Source organism: Tympanuchus pallidicinctus, unplaced genomic scaffold (assembly GCF_026119805.1).
Source record: "Tympanuchus pallidicinctus isolate F22 unplaced genomic scaffold, pur_lepc_1.0 scaffold7, whole genome shotgun sequence".
Lineage (NCBI taxonomy): Eukaryota > Metazoa > Chordata > Aves > Galliformes > Phasianidae > Tympanuchus > Tympanuchus pallidicinctus.
Window position 1 is genome coordinate 4067952 of NW_026294791.1, and position 25312 is coordinate 4093263.

Genomic DNA, 25312 nt, shown 5'->3' on the forward strand with positions numbered 1-25312 from the left:
TAAATCATTGACAATGACACTGACCAAATTGCAGAGAATTGGAACATATCCCAGGGGCCTTTCCCCTTTTGGAAATACCCAATTTTACGATAAGGTAATATAGAGAACTGTCTGACTGTTTCCACATGACAGCCAGCGAAGCCCTACTGGTGCAGCAGTGTTTGCTGTTCAGCCCATGCCCTTCAGTTCACTTGAAGGAGGAAACTCATTTCCAGGTTTGGTTCATCTACTCTGCCCAGGGAGAGGTTTTTCAGCATGGGGAATTGAAGGTTAATTCAGAATTATGTTATCAGTAGCATATATATTTGGATATATTTGTCTATAGAGCTTTTGCCTATTGTCATCCCCATAATGTATCATCTCATGTCCAAAGCTGATGGGGAGTTATCATAGAATCATAGAATGGCCTGGGTTAAGAAGGAGCATAAAGATTCTTCTCAGTTTAAATCCCCCCTGCTACGTGCAGGGTCACCAACCAGCAGACCAGGCTGCCCAGAGCCACATCCAGCCTGGGCTTGAATGCCTCCAGGGATGGGGCATCCACAGCCTCCTTGGGCAACCTGTTCCAGTGCCCTGCCACCCTCTGGGTGAAAAGCTTCCTCCTAATATCCAACTTAAACCTCCGCTGTCTCAGTTTAAAACCATTCCCCCTTGTCCTATCGCTATCCGCCTGGATCAGAACAGCTTTTGGATGTTCTTATACAGGTACTGCAGCAGAAGAGCCTAAATTTTTTTTTAAAGTGATCTGGGACAAGAGAGATGTTCCCTAAATCTGAAATATGTCCTCTCCCAATTGCTGCGTGATCCCATCTGTCAACTAATGCTTGTGGCTGGTTGGTGTCTCAGCACAGGACTGGTGGATGTGTGTGTGCACAGGTATAAGACAGTAACACCACACGAAGCAGGAACACTGTGGGTTACTCATTATTAAGAAAACTGTCATAAGATAAGAATATTTGGCTTTTATGTGCCAGAAGAAATTAAAAATAGCCATTGGAAGGCCTCTTGGTCATACTGTAGCCCAAGTTGCCCCATACCTGTTGCCTCAAGGTTGCACATAGCTTTTAAAATTATCCTCTGAGGACTGACTAGGCAGGCACAAAAAATGCACAAGAAATCTGTAACGTTATTATATATTAATAAAAATTAAAGTTTTCTATGGAGGCTTTAGTGTTTGAACAAGCACCCATATCTCCCTGCTTTTCTTTTGCTAAAGTAGGCTGAGGTACTTCATACATAAATGAAGTGTTCCCAGCAGATGATTGCAAGCTTTAACTTCAATAAATTTGAGAGAAAGTGTAATTATTGTAGGAGAATCTGGTCTTGAGCTATTATAGCTATTAAGCAGACAGTGAATTGTCTTCTGCCCACAGAAGGCTGGGAGAGAAGTGTCACTCTGTGTATTTCCCAAATTAATTGCAAAGCACATTTCAATAGCTGGCATTGTAAATCATCAAAATAAAAGGACCTCTTACCGTGTTATTTTAATATAATTAGAGCTCAGAATGGTCCTGGGGCTTGTCTTCACTAAACAAGAAGAAATGTAGCACATGGGTAAACTGTGTAGTCAACTGAAATGTGAATTGCCTTTTTGTGACCTTCAAGAGTATGTTAATGTAATCCTTACCTGCTAATGTGCTTCTGATGAGTTCAGAAATTCTTTGTCCTTTCTCTGCCTACACAAGAAGAACTCGAATAAAGTTTTAGTCTTTATATCAAACCTAAATTGCTTTTGCTGGGAGAAAGGCAGGGGATTACAACTGGCTGATGTGTGCCCCACTACTGTCTCCTTGTTCTACATTGCATGCTTTTGTGTCACTTGGACAGCAGGACAGGGCAAGGATTTAGCAGTGCTTACAAAGGTCAGGTGGAGTTGGACCCCACTGTCCACTCTGTGCATCATTATCCATCCTGGCATTGGTCCGATCTGTCTTCCTTCCAAATTTCTGCCATCCTTCAATACAGTGGGCTGACTTGCACTATCAAACTCCTCCTCAGCACCCAGCAGGGCTGTTGGAGCGTTGTATCTTTTCTGATACTGGCACCAGAAATTGGCCATATATATATAAAGTTATCTGTGGACTGTCTCCCAGATAAAATGCCAGGCTGCTTTGTGCAAGCAGGCACAGCAACAATTCCTCACTGGTGAGTGAGGTCGTTGGAGGGGAGGCACTGGAGAGATTTGAGCTGCAAACAATGCAGTCCACATTAGAGGTGGAATTAAAGAACCATTCTCAAAGGTGTTGTGTTCTAAAAACTATATATATATATATAAATTATAGTTCCATTTATAACATTATGAATTCAGCTTGTTTATAATGCATGTTGGATTCCTGTCTCTGTGCCTGGATTAACACTCGAAACCTCTGGCTTGCAGTGCTGGAGGTGCTGTTGATAGCTGCTCCATCACATTCTGGAGGATGGGAAATGGGGGGTGGCAGCAGGCTGGGACCTGCAGCACTGCAAGGGGAGTCAAAGGCAGGGTGAGCATGGCATCAGGCACTTCATGGCCATTCCTGTTGCTGCAGAAGGACTCGGCTACCAACATCTCCTCAGAAGACAAGCAACTCCTCATTTAAAATCCTCATGCAAGGAAAATCAGGGCCACATGAGCCCAGTATGTAGCTGGACATGCTGCCACACATCCCATGCCCAGGATGCAGGAATGCATCATTTCATTGCCAAACGCAGCACAGGACTTTGATCCACTTCAGTGTATTAACTGCAGCAAGGGGAGTTAATTTCTGCCTGCAAAATGCATTGATCTGCTAAACAGCATCTGAGCAGCGCTTCTGGTGGTGTGTCTGTTTGCATGAGTCTGGCTCTGAGGCAGTTATGTTACAAGAATTTTGTTGTTCAGTGATTTAGCCTTCTAATACGCAACATTTTAGTTTTAGTATATCCATACAATCACAGAATATTCTCATTTGGAAGGTGCCCACTCAGATCTGCTGAGTGGGAGACAGATACTCAGAAGCATTAACCTTTTCTATGCCAATATTCTATTTTTTGTAGGGCATTATTCATGCAATACTGTAAGTTCAAATAGGGTTGGTGACCATCTAATGATAGAGTCTTGCTCTATATTGTGGTGGGTGCCCCATCCCTGGAGACACCCAGTTGCTCAGGCTGGATGGGCTCTGAGCAACTGATGGAGCTGTGGGTGTCCCTGTTCAGTGCAGGGCAGTTGAACTAGATGGCCTTTAAGGGTCCTTGCAACTCAGTTCTATGATTCTGTCCTTTTCTGCACACTGTGCCCACGATGCTGTACTCAGTTCCCTACTGTCATGCTTTAGGAGATGTGGCTTTCATCTGCCACGTGCTGTTTGCTTTCATGGTTCCCTAGGCATGAGTGTGAAGCAGCTTTTCTTTTGGAGTTAAGGTCATTTTGTTTGTTTATTTGTTTGTTTTTAATACAGAGATTGTTGCAAGGTGGAGAGGTTACAGAGATGTTCAGTAAGGTGAGATCAAGAGATTGGGCCCTGGGATTGGAGCTTTGCCCTTGCAAGCCCTGCCGTTTCACACTGACTTTGGACTGGTGGTGAGGCAGTGCTTTGAGAGAGGCCACCAGTGCTCTGTGTCACTGTGTGCTGGTGGAACAGGCATCCCAGTTACTGACCCAATGGCTGTGAGATGTGTAGGAATGGTCCTTTTAAGGACCAGATGGCCATTGTAGCCCCATTGCTAGCACTCATGGCTCTCAGAGGGTCTGGAGCAGCCAGCACAAGAGGCCTTAAACACAGGGACAAGTCTTTGACTTACAGCACTTAAAAAGAAGCATGCACTGAAGTGTTTGTGGGATTGGAGACAACTGTGTAACTTGGGTGGATAAAAACCCCGGAACATGAGAATACATTTAAATGCACTTTCTTGACTGTTATAGGTGAGCTTGACACAGAACTTGAGAATTAGCCCCACAAGCACATATGTTGGCCTCACTGGAGCTGCATTTCATCCTGTCCCAGAAAAGAAAGTGAACACAGGGCTTGATAATACTGTATTTTCTTCGGTTTCTCATTGATTGCTGTGATGGAGGCACCAGCGGTCCTCTCTCCCCCTCTGCTGGAGCCCTGCGATAGCTGCTCCTGGCAGCAGGGCTGAGATGTGTGGGGAAGGCTTCCGGGCACAGAATAAGGGCAAATCAGAACCGAAATACCTTTGTGAAATCAAGAAGTAAAAAAAAAAAAAGGGATTGGCGCAGACCTGTATAATGCACCTATAACGTATAGTGAGTTCTATTGGTCACAAAGGAAAAGAAAGAAGGAGAAATGCATTTATTTGTTGACTGCTGAGCTCTCATTCTGTGGACCGTTGTCTAAGATGCTAATTGATTTACTGCAAAATGGAAATCCAAACCATAAAATTCTGATTTTAAAAAATATGACTTTAAGTTCCTTCTCCTGGAAGATGCTCCAGTTAGGCAGTGTTTGGCTGCAGGAAGAGATGTGGTAGGAGAGGAAGGGCTATCCAACAGATTCATTGCATTTCTTCTGGTATCCCGGCAGGAATTAGTCCTGTTTTGCTGTCTCCAGATGTCTCTGCCTGGTTTCTCTATGCAAGCCCTGTCCTTTTCCCCAAGACACTGGCTCTGAAGTCACAACCTCCTCATTCCCTAGCACTGCTTTAATTTAGGGCCCCCATTGGGCAGCTCATAAATCCTCCCCAGCTTGCTGTGCACAAAGTCACCATTCATTCTAAGCACTCTGTGACACCAAGTTGGGCCAGGGGGACTTCCCTGCCAGCACACTGCTCTGTGGGATCCCTCTTTCTTCCTGAGACTACCATGCAGCAGCAGAGCTTTTCATGTGGAGTAAGCAAGACTCACTCTTTGAGTCATGTCTCCAATGACCAAGTATTTATTATTTTTATATTTATATTTATTTATTTTTCCCCACTTCTCAGCAAAAAAAGGGCAGTGAGGCACTGGCACAGGTTGTGCAGAGAGGTGATGGGAGAAACCCAAGGTCAGGCTGGATGGGAATCTGACACTTGATGGAGCTGTGGGTGTCCCTGTTCAGTGCAGGGGCATGGGACCAGATGGCCTTTAAGAGTCCCTTCCACCTCAAACCATTCTATGATTCTGTATTTGGTCAGTTTGCAAGAGATGAAGTCGAGAGCTACGTGCGATCCTGCTGAGTGTTCCTTTCCAGCGCTGGAGACAAAGGTGAAACCGAAAGCTGGACTTCAAACTGCCCAACCCACTGTTTGCAGAATGCAAAGTTTCGCTCAGCTGGAGGGCTGATGAGATGAGTGGGAAGGGCTGAGCAGCAGCCCAGCCCAGGTGAGGCTCTTCCCACACTGGGGGCAGAGTCGAGGTCCAGGTGTGAGTGTTCAGGCTCACTGGGCTGCAGAAGGGTGGCGAATGGGTGATGCCGGTGCTGGGCGGTGGGGCCATGGATGTGGTGAGTATAGAGTTGCTCCCTTTGCCCCTTCCACAGCAGAGGGTGAGCCACAAGGAGTGCTTGCTGCTCTGTTTCCCACCGTTAATGTGTAGAGTTCCGGCTTGTGCCTCCGTCATCAGATTAGGTGGGTGTTCCCAATGCTGTGTCTGCTCTCTGTGAGACCGCGCAGGGATGTTTTCCTTCCCCAAAGCAGGGTGCCGAGGGGCTCCTGGTGCTGCTTTTAGTTTTCCAGTTGTGCTCTGAGATGAGCTACAGTTGCTTCATCTTAGTGTATTGGAATGTAGAGGTAGGTTATAATTTTTGCAATTGTTTGGAAGTCAGGGAGTTAATGAACAGTCAGTGCCTGCAGCGTGGGCATGGCTCCAGGTGTGTGGGCAGAGGGCAGTGCTGGTTATACATCGATTCATGGGAGCACCCCTAGTGATGGAGACAGGGGGGATGAAGGTAGCATGGGGGCAAGCAGCCTTCCTCTTTGCTGCCCCACATCTCACAGGGTCCCTCTACCTGGGTCCGTTGTTTTTATGAAAGGAGAAAACCCAGAGCTCTTTTGGTCAGTCCTTGTGTCAGCACAGAGCTTCAACTTCTGCTCCTTCAGAAAAATGTCCTTATTGAAACCCTAAGCTGGGCTTTATTCTGCTTCCTAGAATGATATTAATGCTAGAAGATTGTTTTATTTATAGGGAGAAAATATGGAAAGTTTAGCTGTCCCCTGACTCTGTAATGCTCAGTGCTTTCCGGCCAGGAAAAGTTTGTTTCCTTTTTGTTCTCTCCCTCTCTCAATTTGCATGCTCCTTTGCCAAGTGTGTTATTATTCCTGGTGAATTATTTGGCCAGATGTAGCAGTAATGCATACTGTGAGCCCTCTAATTTATTATCAGATTCTCCTCGCTTTGCCCACTTCTCTCATCCAAACTGTACAACTCCTCCCATGGCTGGAAAGCACTCTGCAGAGACTTAGAAAACTCACTGCACCTCAGCTATGTGCAGAAATTGGGGATTGTAGGATCATGGAATGGCTTGGGTTGAAAGGGATCTCAGAGGTCATCCAGCCCCAACCACCCTGCTGTGGCTTGGTTGTCACATCAGATTAGGCTGCCCGTGGTCTCATCCAGCCTGGCTTTGGGCACCTTCAGGGATGGGGCACCCATAGGAATGCTGTAGGATGCATCAAGAAGTGATAGCTCTCCCTTTAACTAGCTGCTACGTGGAGGAAAGAGGAATAACAAGTCGATAGAGGAAGGGGAACCTTGTTGCAATGAGTGCTTGGCCAAAAATCCCATTTTACAAGTTCTCTCGCTCACAGTGCTGGGCACAGGCACGTGGGTACTTTTTCCTTTCTGTTTTCTCTGTCTCCAAGGGCACGAGTGTGGAACTACATGTTACAGGAACAAAAGAAAACTGGTGAGGGGAGGTAAACAGCGCTGAACTCTTCAACTGTGGCTCGAGCATGTGCAGAAGCTCAGTGCTATTGCATTAGGGCACACCACGCCGCTTTATTTCCTGTCTGGAGTTGCTGCAGAGATCTGGTGCACGTGGGGTTTGTTTTAAACCCTCTTCATCCTCCCTGAGCCTCTGAAAGCTCCCATTCCCCTTGGGCTCTCTGCTGTGTTATGTCTAAGCAGCTCACGTGGCATCGCGTTGCTGACCGCTAATATGAAATATAATTGGAGCAATTCAGCCCGCTCCCTTTCCCCCCCCACCAAGGGCTGGCTCTTTACATCATGCACTGCCCTGTGAAAGTAATAAAGTTAGTGAAAGGGGTCATTCAAGAGAAATTGTCAGTGTTTAATAAATCGCGCAATTAAATGCAATAAAACCTCAGTATTCTATTCATCTGTTCTGCCTTAACACTTAAGGCTGGGGCTTTTTTCAGAATAACGAAGTTCTGTCCTAGATAATTTTTTCCAATTTCCTCATTGGACAGGCCCTCACGAAGCCCTGCAGTCCTCCGTGCTGAACTAAGCTGCTGGAGTAGTGCACCTAATGTAATCATGGCATATAAAAAGTTATAGAGCAGTTGAAGGGCTTAAGTAGCTCATAAATTGTTCTTCATATTTTCTCCTTAGTTCAGTTTGTGGCTGGGTTTAAGCCACAGAATTGCAGGCAAAACCCACGGACTCCTTCCTGTAGAATGGGACAGCTGAAAGGAGGTTGTAGAGAGGTGGGGGTCTGCCTCTGCTCCTAGGTAACAGTGATAGGAAGAGCGGTGATGGCCTCAAGTTGCATGAGAGGTGGTTCAGGTTGAATCATAGGAAAAATGTATTCTCTAAAAGAGCACAGGCTGCCCAGAGTGGTGGTGGGGTCACCGTCACTGGGGGTATTCAAGAAACATGGGGATGTGGCACAGAGAGAGACAGTCAATGGGCGTGGTGGTGCGGGTTGGGTTTGGGGATTTTGGGGGTCCTTTCCAACATCAATGATTCTATGTTTGGGAAGAAGGGTGGGAGAAAATGCCTGTTACAGGCCATTTCAAAAGGTAGTGTCGTTGGTTAGTTACCTTATTTCAAAATCATGTATGGCTGTGGAATTGGTGACTGAGAGAAGAATTGAGTGCCTTACCCCATGCTCATCACTGTGAGCAGAATACGTAGCCTCTTTTTCTCTGAAACAATCATGCAAATTGCCTGTTGCTACTCTATGAGCATCTGCTTTGTGCTTTCCTGTCTTTCCCTGCCCAGGAAGGTGTGACTGATTTCAGAGCCCTCCGAGCCAAATTTCAGCACGACTCCAGCCTTGCCACCAAGCCAGTGCAGCCCTGCCAGAAGCCCTGCCCCAGATTGGAGTCCAGAGGTGATGGCGTGCCCAACAGTAAGGCAGATGTGCTGGTACCCAGACCCCACAGTGAACCTCCCTGTCCTGCATCCCAGCCTTCTGCCATTGCCCAGAGGGCCAAGATGGGCCACACAGATCCAGAGGAGCACAATGAAGAGCACAAAGGAAACATCTCGATGAAAGGGCTGAGCTCTCCCAAAAGCAGTTCTCCAAAGTATCCAGTGTCCTATTGCACAGAGCAGCAAGCATCAGTCCAAGCTGGCCCTGAGGATGCTCCGCTCCTGAACTCTTTCCACCATGCACTACGGATGTGGCAGAACGCTTTATCTGGTGGTGAGAAAGCAAGTACTGAACTGCCAGCCATGCGGCCAATGAACCTCTATGTGCAGCCCAGACCAGGGCAGAGGGTGCTGCGTGCTCCTGCCACATCAAACGGCAGCAAGGTGCCTCCAGTTAGCAGCTATCCTACACCAGCCCCACCTGCTCAGGGGCTGGCTTCTGCCCAGGCAGCCCAGGGAGATGGGAAAGCTGCTGGGAGCTCTGCAGCAACTACATTGCAATCTCAATGCCAGAAAGGTAAAGTTAGCTATAATTTTTATAAATTATATGTATGTGTATATATATATACAGACAGATATAAGCATGTACAGGTGGTCAGAAACTCAACAGGTGGAACTGAAGGCTAGTAGAAGTTGGAACCCTCAAAGTGCATGCTGAACTAGCCCATGGGAATGCTCCTGTTCTTCTCTGAGGTCCCAGAGATAAGGGAAGGTTACTGGACTCTCCTGCTTTTTTCTTTTTCAAAACCTTGCACTAAGAAATTGTTCAAATTCTGAGAGTAGAATGAAGGCTGAGAAAAGGGAACATCTGTACAATCATAGAGTTGTTAAGGTTGGAGAAGAACTCTAAGCACGAGGCCCAACCTGTCCCCACCGTGCCCACTGACCTCGTCCCTCACTGCTGCATCTCCATGGCTCTTGAACACCTCCACAGATGGTGACTTCACCAATTCTCCAGGTTGAATCTGTAAAAATCTGCAGAAGTGGCCGTTTATCTTTGCTCTTACATTGCAGTAGAATGGTAGGAGCCCTGTTGTGTAATGTGAGTGTGACCTTGGGATGAAGCAGTGATGGTGAGAGACGTTTATGCAACAGCTAGCAGCAATGCAAGGAGGGGTAATGACTGCCTGTGTTTTTTCTTTGGAGCAGAGTCAAAGCCTCCCCACAGTCAGCTGGGAGCAGGGACGCAGCTGGACAGCCCAGGCAGCAAACTACCCAAGAGAAGACCTCTTCCTTCAGCTGCATCCCTAGGTCCTGCTCCTCGGAAGCCCTTGAGACCCCCAAAGGTTGATCTCAGCTCTTTCCGAAGCATGGTACCTTCAGTTCACAGACAAAATGAAACAAGTAAGAGATAACATAGAATCACAAAGGTTGGAAAAGACCTTTCAGATCACCAAGTCTAAACCTAACCCACCTCACCATGTCCACTCTGTCCCCCAGTGCCACATCCCCACAGTTCTTGAACACTTCCAGGGATGGTGACCTTGCCACTCCTTAGGCAACCTACACCCATGCATCACTGCTCTTTAGAGAAGAAATTTTTTCCTATTATGCAACCTGAACCTCCTCTGATGCAGCTTGAGGCTATTTCCAGTCATCCTATTGCTGTTACCTGAAAGCAGAGACTGATCTCCACCTTGCTACAACTTCCTTTCAGGGACTCGTAGGGAGCCATAAGGTCTTTTTCTATTATTTTCAGCTGAGTGGGGGTAAAATAAATTAAAATATGTGGTTTATTGATATCTATTAGGCAAGTGGAAATATGAGGCTGTTATTCATTTCTCAAATCTTCCTCAGACGTGAAAGAGAGCCCATCAGTTTCAATGAAACTGGTTTTTGCCCCTGATTTGGGGAAAGGATCTAGTGTTCTGTGCTGGCTGGCTCACTCCATGCAGCTCTCCCCCAGCTGCAACTCCAACGTGCTGTGAACACCTTGTCGCTAGCCGTCACACTGCAGCACACTGATCTTATCACCCCATCTCATTGCAAAATGCCTGCACACAGCTGTGGGAAGGCACAATAAAATCAGTAGAAACCGGTCTGCTAATCCCCTGCTTGTGTTTTTAAATACAACTGAGGGCAACATCATTAAGTGTTCCAACAACAAGTGATGCGAAGCTTCAGTTTCCCATAATAAAACCCTATTGATGTAGGGTAAAGGAATATTTTGGCCTGCTTATTAAGCAATTGAGTGCTGTTTCTTTATAGATAGAGGCTTAATCACAGCCAGATCTTCAGGCACAAATTTGCTGAATTCAAAGGGAGCTGTGTTTCTATGATGGGCTCAGCTAAAACGTCATTGGCTTTCCTGTGGCTGTGCTCACTGATCTGTGCTGAGCTTAGTAAAAATTAAAGGAAAAGAAAGGGGTTCTCACTGCAACTCTTTTCTAATGTACCTACCTTTTCTAAATGTGTAAACAGCACGGAGGGAAGTAGTTATTTCAGTGCCACCATTTGCATGCCCTATTGATATTGCTCACTTATTGATCTCTGGAAGACCTGAAGTTGTTGCCTGGAAACGTGAAATAATGCCATTAGCACAGCCACATCCCCTGGCAATCCCATTTCATGCCTGTCCCTGTGTGCTGCCTCGAGGAAAGGCCTCTCTGTTTCTGCAGGAGAGCAGTGTTGCCTCCGAGCACTAATCCTCCTTGTGTTTGTGTGCAGCTGCTGAGGAAGAGGATTACCTGATTCCCGAAAGGTGAGTGTATGGTGAGCATCCCCACCCCCTGGTGCTGCTGCAGTTTGCATTATGGCTCTGGTTTATCATAGGGTGCTCCTGGTTCTGTCCCAAAAGAAGCTCTGGTTCATAGGGAAGTATTCATGTTCCCATCGAATGCATGAATTTACTGTGAAAATGAGAAGTGGAGTGGCTGAACCGGAGCAACAAGTGCCAGATTCTTCAAACACCTTTGGTGTTTTCAGAACAAGGGGAAATAGTTTTAAGTTAAAGGAGTGAAGATTTAGGTTGGATGTCAAAGGGAACTTTTTTATTATGGGAGTAGTGAAGTTCTGGAACAGGCTACCCAGAAAGGTTGTGGATGCCCCATCCCTGGAGGTGTTCAAGGCCAGGTTGGATGGAGCCCTGGGCAGCCTGGTCTCAAATGTGGAGGTTGGTGGCCCTGCCTGTAGAGAGGGAAGGGGGGTTGGTGCTTTGTGATCCTTGATATCCTTTCCAACCTGGGCCATTCTTTGGTTCCCAAGCAATGAGTTATTTTGGATAACAGCACATGAAGTTGTGCACTTCAATCAGGGGATGTCCCCACCAGCCCTGACCTACATTGTGACTAACTTTCAGTCTTTGCTTTTCAAGGGAGATCTGGTCAAAAAATAACCAGCCCTCTAGCTGTCATGCACCACAAGGAAGCTGTCCCAGTAATACATTACATCAAGATTAGCTATCTAGCTTGGGTACTTGTGATACGGTCTTTACAATAGGTCACTTGTTAAATATTAACCAGGTACGTGGTTTAATTGCATAGCAGCAAAATAATGGGAACAGTTCTCATCCCTGAAGCCCAGAAGTGGGAGCCTCACCTGTAATAAAATCCCACTGAGACTCTGGTGCTGCCTCCTGGGCCAGCTGGTCCCAGGCTCCTTTCCCACGTTTGGGGATAAACACTGCTGTCAGCAATGCCAGGCAGGGACCCACCACCCCACTCAATGCAGCCCAGCTGTATTATGGGTCTGATGGAGGGCCAGGGTACCTATAAACATTGGTCTGATCTTCAGCCAAGCTGCTGGGGAACTATTCTGCCTCAGGGCTGGGATATTTATCTTTGCACCCATTCTAGAATGGTGCTAATTTGAATTGCCACAAGAGGGAAGTGGGAAAAAGGAAACTGGAGGGACGTGGGCTGGGGAGACAATGTTGAGTCTGTGTGGTGTATGCCATATTGGCATGCAGTCTGTCATTGGCTTTGGACAAGGATCTTTTATTTACTCTCTGATATCTGTTTTTTTCCTGCCTAAGCAAGAAACATCCTGCTGAACAACGCAACTGGGTTGCTATTTATTTTGAAGTAGCTGCAAGAGGTTTGAAAGATGCGGCACTCAGATTTCCTTGGGCTTTTTCTTCCCTTTCAACCTGAGGGATCGCTGTCGGCAGAAGACCATAATCCCAATGCAAAGTCCCCTGATGTGTTTTGAGCCCTATAACTACACCCCGTATTCATCAAGGAGAAGCAGTGCAGGGTCACAGGGAGGCTCAGCTGAGCCTTGCATTGATGCAGGTCTCCCTTCCCTCTGAGGAATTCCTGATTTCACTTTGCTGTTTTGTGGGCTCAGTATCAAAGCACTTGAAGTTCTCGTCCTTAAGATGAATAAATTTTTTTAGACTACTGAAAGGGCCAGGAAAAAAAAAAGAAACACCAACCCTGTTCTCTCTTTTATCTTGTCCTCTCAGCACTCAACGTGAAGAGCAGCATAATTACGAGAAAACCTTGATGTACCTGAATCAGTCTGAGGACACCACAACCTTGTGTGTCATTGAAGGTACTCTGCAATACAAGACTTTTAAAGGAATTACATGCTGTCTGGGCCACAGCCTTAAAAAGGGGAATAACATAGCTGCTTCGGCTTGGGAAAGCAGTTGAATGTTGGTTTGGGTGAGAAAAAATGACTGTCTGTATCGTCCCTTGGCTTGTGGACAGAGGGACTGGGGTACTGATCAAAAATTAATTTGGATTTTGGTTATGAGATGATTCTAGTATGGTAAAATTGCCATGAGGAGAATTAGTAAGGTATTGCCTATGGGGAAGAGAAAGTAGAGAAGACAATGAAGCAGACCTCAATTTTTTCTTGGGAATGGGTATTTTTACCATAAGGATCACTTCCATCTCCACCACTACTTTCTCCCAGTATAATAATCTCTATCAGGATTGCCACTGTTCTATCTTCCACTTTTTAAAAAAATCTTCTGCTTTTGGAGGTTGTTAGCTTTTGCCCTGTTCATTGTTTTAATCTACCATCAGAATGGCAGAAAAGCAGCCTCCTTGGGGAAACTCACCATAGCCCTTTTGGATTTGCCTCGAGGGCTATGAAAACTGTGGCTAGCCAAAATTGTTGCTTGCAATCCTCTGAACATAAGCCAAAGCTAAATAGCAAATTCAGGGACCATGGTTGGAGGGACCTTGTGAATCTGTGCCTGGATGCTGAGCATGGAATAAATCTGGGGTTTGCAACATGAAATACAGTGAGGTGCAGTCAATTAAAAACTAATACCTGTTCACAATTATCTTTTTTAGTACCTAAGGTAGAACCTCAAGAACACAAGGTGAGTCTCTTCACAGCCTGTTTTGGCATTCTAGGCTTGAGTATATTGTATGTACCTTCCTCAAAACTTTTGCTATTTGTATTTCCTCTATGCTGAGTGTTTCTGTATGTGTGCTGTCTGTGAAGACTCTCAAAGAATAAATAAGAAATTGCAGAGGGGACATGAAGATTAATGAGGTTTCCAAACACAGCTGGGGAGAGAGTCAGTCCCCTTGACTTCCTCTGCAAAAGTGTCAGGAAGTGGTAAAGTCATCTGGACCTTGGTGGCAGACCAAGTAATTGTCAAGCACTGATATCAAGATCATAAATTTTGAGGGCAAAATCCACTGAATTTGCTCTGGAAGCTCCTGCCAAAGTCGAGCTGGTGCTGGTAATCCCTCTGTGAAGGCATAAAAGCAATGTTGAGCTTCCTGATCATGGAAGTGCACTTTGAGCTTTGGCTCATAAGTGAGGGCAACGTCTGTGGGGACAACCATATGGACTCTGGTCCTCTGCTGCATGGATGGCTTACTGCAAACTGCAGCTTGACTCTTCTCATGTTACCCTAGCTACAAAACCAGTGGTAGTGGAGATGTCCTGCAGGATGATGCATTGCACAGGGCAGGAATTGTCTCCAGGGAAGCCCTGTGTGGCTGCACAGCTCACAGTGAGGAAGTGGGCTGAGAGAGCATCACCTCATGCAGGAAGATGATTGGGTGTTGGTTCTGGTTCTACTGAAAGGGGAAAAAACTGCTCTTTGGAAAATGTCGAACTCCACTTTCAAATGCTGACATGCAAAGCAATCAATTTGTCTAGGAAGCAGCACAGGCTTCCAAATTCACTTATCTATGCATGATTTGCAGAGAGGTTCTGTGGCTCATCTGTAGCCTTGTTTTACGGAAGGTTGGAAAATCTTTATTTTCAAGTAATAAAAGCCTCTCCCTCCTCTTCTGTAAGCTCTCCAACCTGTAATTGCTTTCAGCCTCATCCCTTGCACCGCTACACTATTTCCATGCAGTTTGTCAACATGTATATCCTCTGTCTTGTAGAGTAGAGGAAACATCCTTTCCTGATGGCTGTTCCAAATGTAAAAGCTTTATGAGCTTTCTGAAGAAATATTTCTTTAAATAGTAAATGACAGTTTAGGTACCATGTAGAAGCTTGACTTGCCACAAAAAGCACAGGGGCTGAAGACTTTCCTCTTCTTTATTCTAGAAACAGAAGAATTTTCTCTTTGGTGAATCCAGGTAATTTCCTTTTCTTTCTCCTAAACTGCTTCTAACCCACAGCTAATCCAGGTTGAAGTTGGGATATTGTAACACCTGGGAAACAGATTGAAGTTTCAGTGCAATTTAGTGACCAGGAAAAGGATAAATTATCGTGTCCTTTGGTGTCAGCACTCAAGACTTCTTAGCTTGTTTTCATTCTAAAACGTGTCTGGAGGAAGCTGAGTCTCTTTCCTCTGGCAAAAAAATAAAAAGATAAAAAAATCATATTGTCTTTTCATACTGAAACCTGAACTTTAAGAAGGGAGAGGTATGGAGCTCTCAGAATGGGAAACACAGTTCTAGCTCTGAAGCTGTAAGGCAAGGTCCACATCAAATGTCACCCTACCAGTGACCTATTTCAGACTCCTTGTGGTGTTAATTATTGACACTGGTTGAAAGCTGCATCGCTGGTGGGACTTGAAGAAGCATGGGATAAAAGGGGGTTTTCCCATTTCAGTGGGAATCATTAAGATGCTGTGGGGAGAAAGATGTCACGTTCTGGTTCTCTTAATATGTATTCTAAATCACATGTAGCATGGCAGGAGGCAAGTCTTGAGAGCCAGGTATCACTGTGGGCACATGGATCTAGCTTGTCCAATGGTGCTACGAGAGAACAGTCATCTCAGCTTGTCTCTTCTTACAAGAGTGATTGCTATTACCCTGAATAACCACTGGCCAAATCCAAAACTAAGATTGGGATCTGCCCTGATGGTACCAATGGTGTTTATGGGCACCTACATCACTAAAGGGAAAATGAGCTGCCTACTGTGACATGGTCATTAAGCAATCTGTGTGGCAGTGACTTCACTTAATGTCTCTGTTCTGACATCTCTCCCACTTCTGAAATTTGCAGTCCCAGAAGAGCTATAGTAGAGGATGAGAAAGAAGGAAAAACAAGTCTTGAAAGAGAGAAACAGGAAGTGAAGAAGGTATTCGATATATCATATTCTTGAGAACATATTATGTCCTCACATTTTCTCCTTTTACCCTCTTTTGTTGATGAAGCAATTGAAATATTTGATTCTTTAACTACTTGTTTTGTTGTTTTTTTTTAATCTCTTCCTTTGTTTGCCCATTACTCAACCAGAACTGCCTAAAAAGCATGTAATGCTGCCAGGAGTCACATATGGCAATTGGAAATCCCTCGTGGAAAGAGGGTGTGAAACCCTTCTAAGTCCACAGAAGGATATCTTATTTGCTTATATGTATGTTGTATTAACATATATCAGAAAACTGTATCTGAATACTCAATCAACTGAATCAGATGTCTGATCTCAGCCAGGTGGAAATGAATACATAATTCTCAGTGACCAAGCCAGGGAAGATGACAGAGGTGGGATGAAGGCGTTGCATATGAGGCAGGATGTGACCAGTACCCCCCAAAGGCTGGCAAAAGACAGAGCAAAACCCTGTGAGTATCTCGTTTGGCTGTCGTGTGTTTCTTCAATGTTCAGTCCCATCTGTTGCCCAAATGTCTCTTCCATATGGGAAAAGATGTTAAAATTGAATGCAACTCTTGAACCAATTTAGTTAAACCAGGGCAAAAGGTTGCATGTGCATTTGTATTCTGGTCTGAATCATTTATTTTGGTTTTGCAAATAGCTTCCTAAGTTGGTTAACCATCTGCATAACTCAAATTGAGGTGTTTGTTTTCCTAACAGATTACCCTTATCCAAGGGAGCTGAAATCCACCTCCTCTGCTTCTCATAATTTATTGAGTCTCAGAAGAGCATTTGGCTGAGGCTTGTGGTGGAAGCACTTGTGAGCACGTGGAGAGCCTGGCGTCTCCTCCTGTCCCTCATTAGGATGGAGTATGGTTGTGGTTCCAGTGAGTCTTCTTTTACAGTTATGGCATCTGACCTCAGTCTTCCCCTGTCAAGATGCTCTGAGGTTGGTGCACAGCTCTAGATGCTGAGCTGCACAGTCCAAGCCAGCCATGATTGTAAATGCTATTCCATAGCTTCAGGTAGAAGTGCATGGGCTGTATTCAGCAGCGGTCAGGCAGTGGAATGGGCAGCCCAGGGAGGTGGTGGAGTCACTGACCCTGGAGGTGTTCAAGGAACATTTGGATGTTGTGTTCAGGAATATGGTTTAGTGAGAGCTATTGATGAGAGGTGGATGGTTGGACTGGATGATCTTGCAGGTCTTTTCCAACCTTGGTGTTTCTGTGATTCTGCTAAGACTTGGCTGCCCCTGCAAGATGTTAATGTGAAAGAAAGGTTTGCTATGCTGGGCGATGTGGACAGAGCAGAGGTGTGATGGAGAAGGTGCAAATTGGCTGTGGTTGTTATTAGTGTGGTTCTGGGGATTTATTTCATTTTTATTTTAAACTGCTTCACAGTAATTTGGTTGGAGTCTGTTTCTGTAAGCAATGTTGCTGGTTGGTTGACCTTGGATGGCTGGAAGCAGTTTCTGATGGGCAGTTTTTAAGAAGTGTTAATGGTGGGCCTCCTGCTATTGCTCCACCAGAAGCTGGCTCTGGGAACTTGTTTCCCCTCCCTTCATCCTTCTCATCTTCAAGGAGAATTGCTCTCTTAGTGGCTTGTTTGGCAGAAATTTCTGTGATTCACTAGAGCATTCTGTGGTGTTGCACATTTCTGGTGAGACCTACTGTGTGCCCTTGTGTTCATCTAGAAACAGCATCTGCTATTATGTTTGTGGCTGCATTTCTGCGTTATTCTAACTCATTTAAATACATCAAAGATTTATTATTGCCACTGAAAAAGTCCTTGAGGAATAAATCTTACCTAACCTCATGAGTTGCTGCTCTCATGCTTTGTTTCCAATGAATATCTCCTGGTGGAAGACTTTTCTGGGAGACTCTCCCTCCTCTTGTCCTTCCCAGCATATCTACAGGTATATTCTCAATGGATTGGTCCATTATTTGTCTCAGCATTGCTACCAACCATGCTAAGCTCTCCTACAATAATTTCTGCAAACATGCATTAATTCTCTCCTGGGATATTTTCAGCTGAGGAGCAACCTTCTCAAAGCTGCCATAACTGAGAATACTGATGGATATTTTATATTTCTTTAATATACTGCAAAACTTTTATCTTCAAGTTTTAAAATGTTAAATTTTTCTGAAGTCTTTTAAAGTTCTTCTGAAAGTAGTCCTGAGTACTGGCTTTTGTGGGCTCCTAGAATGGAAAGTATACCTGAAAGCTCTCATTTAGTGTGGCATCGCCTGTCAACCTTAACAGTTGCCCATGACCTGAGAAAAGTGACACAGAAAAGCTCCTAAAGCAGAGGTCCTTTCTCATTTGCAGTGTACTATGGTGCTCCTGAACCAACCGAAGACAGACCAACCTCAAGACCAAACCATCATCAGCTCCTGCTGACTCCAGAGGATGTGTACGATGACGTTGAGGGACTTCAAGACAGACTGTGAGTATGGATCGACTCTTCACTAAAGCTGAAATGAAATGTCTTTTATAAATTGTGCTGCCATAAATACCCATGTAATACTTCTTTCTTGCCTTCAAGCAGCCGTGCTTCAGATGCCTCAAGTCCATCTGCTTCAGACAGCAGTAAGTGTAGCACACGGGGCTGCTTTTAATTTGGATGGTGCTTGGGAGATGACGTGAATACCTCCATCTAACTTTCAACATCCATGATGTCTCCTTCTGGCCTGATAGCTTTGAATTCCCATTTAAACCAGTGGGGAGCAATGTTTGTATCTAGTGTGGAATTCATGTGAGCAACTTTGAAGCCTCTGTATGGGCAATATGTAAAGGCCTGGATGCATTTTACCCAGCAAAACTCACCTCATTGCTACCAAGTGTGACTTGTGATAACGGTCTGCCTTGGTTTTAAATTTCAGGAAGCAACTATGAAGAAACATATGAAGATGTTGAAACTGGGAGTGATAATCCAGCAAAAGAGAAGTAAGTTGCAGTTTACTAGCCTGAATTTCAAACTTGATCTTGAATGCCAGGTACTGGCTGGAAGCCTTATTTTCCTAATGCAACTGCAAGGAGTTGCTGTATGGGTGGATTTATTTCTCTTCTCTCCCTCTTTTCCCTTTGGCTGACATTTAGGAAACGAAATAACAGTTACCAAATTTATGTCCCTAAGCAGCAAGGCCTTCCTATGAGAGCCTGTAACGCTCTCCATCCAGTGGAACAATTCCTCTTCTAGAGCCCTACTCGCATGAAATACTCAGGGCAATCTGACCCTCCTCTTGCACAAAAAGGTTGTTCAGCTGTAACTGAAAAATGGCATCTCCTCACATGCCAAAATGCTCAAGAGACAAACAGAGGCATTGTCCTTGTAAAAGGGACAACAAATATTTTGGATCACAGACGATTGGAAAGCTGAAAGGAGCCCAGGTTGTGAGCTAATGCCAGCAGCTGGTATGTTCTATGTTACATGCAACCTGCTCCTTTTTACAGGGCTTCTTGTGATATTTGCTTCCAGAAGGCGTGTTATAAAAGCAATGAGTTTAGCAGCCTCAGGTTTATATGTTGCTAGGGTTTCCTTAGTGGATTAAGAGGTGAAACTTGAATTTAGTTGTGTTTTCACTTATTTGCTCTGTGAGGTTCCCTACTCTTGCAGATTTCCTGCGTCCCTTTGAACGAAATAGAGACAGCCTCTGGGAATGGCACATGGGCTGCTGATGCTGCACACAATTACTGTGAGTGCATCTGGTGGCTGTGTTCTAAGGAGTAGCGTGGGAGGAATAATAAGGTGTTTCTGTACATCTGCTTCTCCCCTATGAATGTGGGACTCGTACTGGTGTGCATCTGGATTCGAATCTAGTGTGCGCCAGAGAAGGGGGGGGGGAAAAACTATAGGAAACTTGAAACCCTGAAGGTGATGGGGCAGTTATTAAAAGGTGACAGCATCACTTCTCCACAGATGATAATTCTTGGGGAAATGGAGGAGCAATGCATCTTGCTGGAGCTTGCAAAGGAATTTTACAAGAGAGCTGGGGCTGGGACCAAGTTCACAGAGTTCAGAACTCAGTATCTGAACCCCCCAAACCACTCTTAATGAAATTTTTACATACATATAAAATGTTTTTAATAGTACTTGTGCGTGGATAATGACCCCATGTGAGGATCTTGGTTCTATGTTGGTCTTTCCATTGGAAATCACTACAGATTTGCAACCTCTCCTAAGCTTGAGAGAGAAATGCATGTGGTGGAATGTCTGCATGAAGGGTGTAGGAAAGAAATGTGTGGTGAGGGGGGACATAGAACAACCTTCTAGATGTCCTCCTTTAATGTGAGCTGTGGTTGGCCAGGAATTTTTTCTCCTTTTCATTGTGAATTTTTTAACTCCAAATACATCTGGGTCCGAAAAGGACAGGAACAGACTTCACCTCTTCTGTATTTCAGCTCCTGTTATCATTGAAAAATTTGAAGCTAAACAAAAGATTTGATCTTGGACATTATAATTGATCACCTTTTCCTTCATCTTTATCCATCCCGTTGGAGCCATTGTTCATCCTCATTATGCTGTTAGGCTTAAAATGTATTGCTGGAGGAGGTTCTGAGCTTCAAGTTCTCAAGGGATATGAGTATTGCAGTTCACATACTTCAGAGCCTCTTTAATTAAAAATCTTTTCTATTTTGGACAGAGCAGAAAAACAAAAGAGATTTGGAAAGCTGTTTAAGATAGAAAAATTGAAACTGAAAAATACCAGGTTCAAGGAAAACTTAAGGTAAGCAGGCTTTGGTTGCTCAGCCTTTTCCACCCTCTAAATCTGAGCCATTGTATCTGCAGTAATTTGAGAGCAGGAATAAGGAGCACAGCTTTACCTGTGAAATGACACTCAAACTGCTTCTGTCAACTCATGGGGATTTGTTATGGCAGATGTGGCCAATGGTCCATCTATGTGGCTTCCTTTATGTCAGAAACCTGCAGAAGCTGGTCTGACAGCAGCATCCCCTGGCACAACTTCACAACTTAAGATCCTCACATCTCTCTTTTGACAAATACTGTTGGTGTCAGGGACCCCGTGCATCCAGAAGCGTTCTGCATTGCTTCAGCAGCAAGCATGGTGTGCCACCAGTGTGTCAGTACTCATGGCTTTGTGGGCAATGCTGATGTGAAAGCTGGTTTCTAACAGCCTCTTCCTCTATCTTCAGGTTGTTTTCCATGTCAGCGCCAAATTTAGGTAAGCAGCATACATGTCTGGCACTTGGGAATGTGTGTATGGGGGAGGGAAATGGTGAGTTGCACAGTGGAGAAGATTTTATGCATTGTGGCTCTCTGAAAATAATGTGTCAGTGTTCATCTGAAGGCTTAATATGGGATTGCACTGCAATTAAGGGTGGTTTTTGTTGTTGGTTTTGTTGTTGTTCTTTTCTGGTCCTTCAGATTTTAATATATCCTGTGAGGCAACATGCGAAGCAGTCCTTGCTGAGCAAGAGCAGCTTTCTGCAAAGTTTCAGTGCTTTCCAGGCAGTAACTGCCCATTGAAGGGACTATCATGCCTTCTGTAAATGGGGTGGGCATACCAACTGTCCCATGCACAAGCCTGGGGATGGTGATAGAGTGAACATCCCACATCCCTGGGGTGGGAACTCTGGGATAGTGCAGCTGGGGCTTTGAAAACCCAAGCACCTTGCCTTGTGCTGGAGTCGTGGCCTGTCTTTGGAGCTGTGGGGTCTTCCTTTTGCATTGGCTTTACCCCCTTGAGTTGAGTGACTTGCAGCACCCTCAGTTCTCTTCTGCAATAAATAGCTTTGAGTCCTGGATCCAGAACTACCTTCCCAATAACGTTTTCTGCTGCCTTTGGGTGCCAGCAGATGTCTCCCAGGAGGACATGGTGTACGACGATGCTGAGACCGAGCAAAAAGACCCCAGGTGAGGAGGGCTTCTACCAGCACTGGCCAAGGAGATGACTTTTCTGGGGACCCTACAATGCTGTGAGGGTCAGGAGCAGGTCAGGACCCTCTCCTCTGGAGACAGTCCAGATGCACTCTGCTTGTGTGTTTAATTTGGCAAGAAACATCCCCCCCAAATGCTTCTTTGACATTACATAGTGCCAGAGATGTGAAAAGGAGTGAGCTGCTCACTGCCACACGGCAAAGTTGGGATCGTTTTTCTAAGGAAGGAAAAGCCCAGCTCCCAGTGCTGATAATCAGCGAAGTCCTGGCGAGCTCCTTGTCAGAAAAATTGCTGTTAATGGAAACAGCATGTCTCGTGCCTGGCTGCCAGATGATGGTGGAGGCAGCGTGTGCCTCTACAAAGCGAGCTCATGTTTGCGTCTGGGTGGGAGCTGGGAGGAGGCAGGGGAAAATCATGGCTTTGTACAGCCTGAGTTTGGGGAGGGGATGCGTCCTGCTTGCAAAACCTGAATTAGTGCAGTGCTTTTCCCTCCCTCCTCTCAGAGAGAAGGATGACAAGTGCAAAACGTGGATGCCAAAATTCCTGATGGCAAAAGAAGTGAAGGACCGACGGAGAAGCAGTGATGACGTGGAAAGGTCTTTATGGGTGTTATATTTTTCTCCCATGTTTAATGCTGTACTGAATCGTGCTGTGTTTCTCTGAAGCCACTTGCAGGAGCAGGATGCCTTTGCTTAAGCATTTAGTATTTGGCTGCTGCTCCGAGGCCCTTTTAGGAAACTTCATGAAGTATCCTGAATTCAGAATAAGCTCTTGGATCTGAGCTGTATGCAAGTGAGGGGTGCCTTATGGGTCTTATGCTGGAGCTGTACCTGTTCTTCCCACTTAGCTGAGACAATAGGGTGTAATTGCTGTGCATTGGGCTGCTTTGTTGGTGTGCTCAGTTCCATTCCCCTTCCATTTTTCCCTTGATCAAATATTCAGTCTTCAATCACGATCAACTGTTGCCATTTTGGCAAGACCCTTCGTTTTGGAAGACCCCCCCACAGTCTGCATGTCCCCTTGCCCTTAATTTAAAGTATTGAATTCTTTTCAATTTTATTTTTCCCAGCCAGAATTACCACGTTGCCTCTTGTTGTACCATTTGAGCCTGAAAACAAGCAAAACCAAGACTTTTTGTTACTGGTGCTGCAAAGACTCTTATAGGAAGCAGGCAATTTCATTTCCCTTTTAGATCAGATAAATATGCACTGCAGCTGAGGTTTTTTTTGTGACCCGGTCCCTGGGACTTCAAACACATAGAAGTCAGTGATATATTTTCTGGGTTCTTACCACAGAGTTCCTGTGTGGGGCTGCTGAAACACTGCTTGTTGTGTAGCATAGGGCCGTGTGTATGGTTGTACAGAGCACCAGGAAGCTGATGCGATTTCATCAGCTCCTTACAGAGCACAGGTTCTCTAGCCTGAGTCTGCCAATGGCAAATCTCTTAACAGCTTAGAAATCCTTGATTTCAACTCTTGGTTCCTCTTCCTCTTAAAATTTAGAGCATGAAAGTTAGCTAACTCTGTCTTATTTACTGCAAGTTGCTTTTTCTCCCTCCTATCTTAGTTTTAAAATGAATGCCACAGCTGTAAATCTGTGTACAGATCAGAAAGAGTGGCATCTCCATCTCCATGGCATTTGCTCCCCTTCACATATTTTTAAGAGCCAATTTTAATTTTACAGTGCCATATAAAATTCTGCTTTGGTTATATCCTGCTCCACGAGCTAAAAAAGCAACAGAAATAGGCAGGACTTTTGAACCCCTCTTCATAAATGGCTCACAATAAAGGTTACCTAGGGACCCTTTGTGTCTGAGCATAAATAAAAACAGAACAAGATGAATTGTTGGGGGCAAACTCAATTGTCTATGAAAACTCAACTGATTTGAAAACCTTGATGAAGTGTTTATTTGTTCTCATGCCATTTACAGGGAGCACGCTTGGTCCAAAAGCAGATACCAAATGGCTCAAGTTATGCTCACCAACACGTTTGAGTCACTTACTCACCCCTTTATGAAAAACAGTGATATGAGTGGTGTGCTTTGCTCTCATAAGTGTTCATTGCAGAAAAGCCTGGAGCAAGGCTCTGGGTTGCATTTCTCACTGTTTCCCAATGCCAGGGATTATTTAAACAATGCTCAGAAGTGTGTGTTTCTCTCTCTCGGTGCAGAAGTATCTTTAAATTCAAGAAGAGCAATGCAGAAAAAAATAAGATGGAAAATGAAGAGAAGATATTTAGAGAAACATTTCTGGTACGTGTCTGTTTTTGCGCACTTGTTGTGCCAGAGGAGGATGAAGGATTAAGAGAAGCATGGTGAAAATTTGTCTTTATCTACACTGGCAGAGATGTCCAACTAGCCTGCTGCATCATCTCATCTAGGATCTCCATCAGCGATGTTGCCAGGCTTTTCATAGAACCATAGAATGGTTTGAGATGGAAAGGACCCTTAGAGGCCACCTAGCCCAACTCCCCTACAGTGAACAGGGGCACCCTTGGCTCCATCAGGTGCTCAGAGCCCATCCAGCCTGGGCTTGAGTGTCTCCAGTGATGGAGCAGGCACCACCTCCCTGTGCAATGTGTTTCAGTGCCTGACTAGCCTTATTCTAAAAGCCCTCTTCCTTATATCTGGTCTAAACCTGCCCTCTTTCCATTTGAAGTCATTTTCCCCTTGTTCTATCACAACAGACCCCTCTTTTGCCCCAAGCAAAGCCTCACAACCTCACCCTTTCACTGCCCTTAGAGACATCGCATGTCAGTGTGGAGTTACATCTGTCCTTGTTCTCTGTCTACAGTATGACAAGGAGATCCGAGTCATCAACACAGCAACCGCTGCATGCTCCATCCCCAGCATGAGGAGAGCTGACCTCCCGCTCACAGCTGGAGAACAGCTGGATGTGATCGATGTCACCGAGGGCAGCGCAGTGATATGCCGCAATTCAGAGGGCAGATGTAAGTCTGTAGGAGCTCACTGGCACAGGCAGTCAGTGTTCAATCTGGTTTTAAGGAGCAAATTGACTTGGTAGATAATATGACGTGCTTTGTGCTGAGCCACTGCTGCTATATTTGCTCAGGAATTTACTAATTTGCTGTTTTTCCCCCTTTTCTCAGATGGGTATGTCCTAGTGGAGTACTTGAACTTCAGGTAAACTTGGATTTTATTTATTGCAATGCGTTTTTTAAGGGCTCTTCCAACCTAAACCATTCGATGATTCTGACATTTTCTTCTTCTTCTGTATACGGATATTTGAGATATAGAGGAATGTGATTTAAACTTCTGAAGCCAGGGGAACGCTGATGTAGACAGTATTAAATGTTAAATAAGTATTTCTTGGTTTAGTCTGTTATTACAGTTACATGGATTTGCAGTCATGACCTATATAGTTTGGAGATCTTTCACGGCCTTCAGATATGCCATATTAATTCATATCTGCTGCAAACACAATCCACTCCCTGTGCATCGCCTTGCCAAAACACACCCCTAAGCTCGCTGCTACAACAGCATTTCTTTGCATGCCCATGGCTGATTGCTACAAACAAGCCTCTTATTGCCAAGGTGCCTGTTGGTATGAAATTTCTTTTTCTGACAGGCAGTACTGACGGCCCCGGAGCATCCCCAAAGTGCTGTTTTGAGCCTGGGAGAGCCCATGTTTGTCGATGTGGGGAGCTGATGCCTATGTAAATAAAGCTTTATTTTTTACACTTTCTCTGGTAAGCATGC

At 45.1% G+C, this 25312-nt stretch overlaps 1 protein-coding gene across 4 annotated transcripts; it reads left to right on the forward strand.

The window, feature by feature from the left end:
• The first annotated feature begins 5281 nt into the window (after positions 1 to 5281).
• FYB2 (FYN binding protein 2) lies at positions 5282 to 25298 on the forward strand. 4 transcript variants are annotated; one of them, XM_052666234.1, is made up of 20 exons: positions 5282 to 5402; positions 8081 to 8750; positions 9383 to 9577; positions 10901 to 10934; positions 12639 to 12727; positions 13480 to 13508; positions 14702 to 14733; positions 15608 to 15683; positions 16033 to 16165; positions 18024 to 18141; positions 18241 to 18284; positions 18578 to 18641; positions 20339 to 20422; positions 20850 to 20878; positions 21510 to 21570; positions 22098 to 22190; positions 23764 to 23845; positions 24387 to 24543; positions 24703 to 24736; positions 25182 to 25298. In XM_052666234.1, the coding sequence occupies exons 1-20, from the start codon at positions 5370 to 5372 to the stop codon at positions 25189 to 25191; spliced, it is 2067 nt and encodes a 688-aa protein (XP_052522194.1). In that variant the 5' UTR covers positions 5282 to 5369; the 3' UTR covers positions 25192 to 25298. The 4 variants fall into 4 exon arrangements, with proteins under 4 accessions (XP_052522194.1, XP_052522190.1, XP_052522191.1 ...); XM_052666230.1 differs by lacking the exon at positions 5282 to 5402 and adding an exon at positions 5564 to 5688; XM_052666231.1 differs by lacking the exon at positions 5282 to 5402 and adding an exon at positions 5565 to 5688 and having other exon boundaries at positions 21513 to 21570.
• Positions 25299 to 25312: the final 14 nt, after the last annotated feature.

Coding starts and splice junctions, on each gene's coding strand:
- FYB2 (XM_052666230.1), top strand. CDS start 5,647: ATGAGCTACAGTTGCTTCATCTTAGTGTATTGGAATGTAGAG. Junction 14,734..15,607: donor TTTCTCTTTGGTGAATCCAG/GTAATTTCCTTT, acceptor TGAAATTTGCAG/TCCCAGAAGAGCTATAGTAG. Junction 18,642..20,338: donor GATAATCCAGCAAAAGAGAA/GTAAGTTGCAGT, acceptor TATTTTGGACAG/AGCAGAAAAACAAAAGAGAT.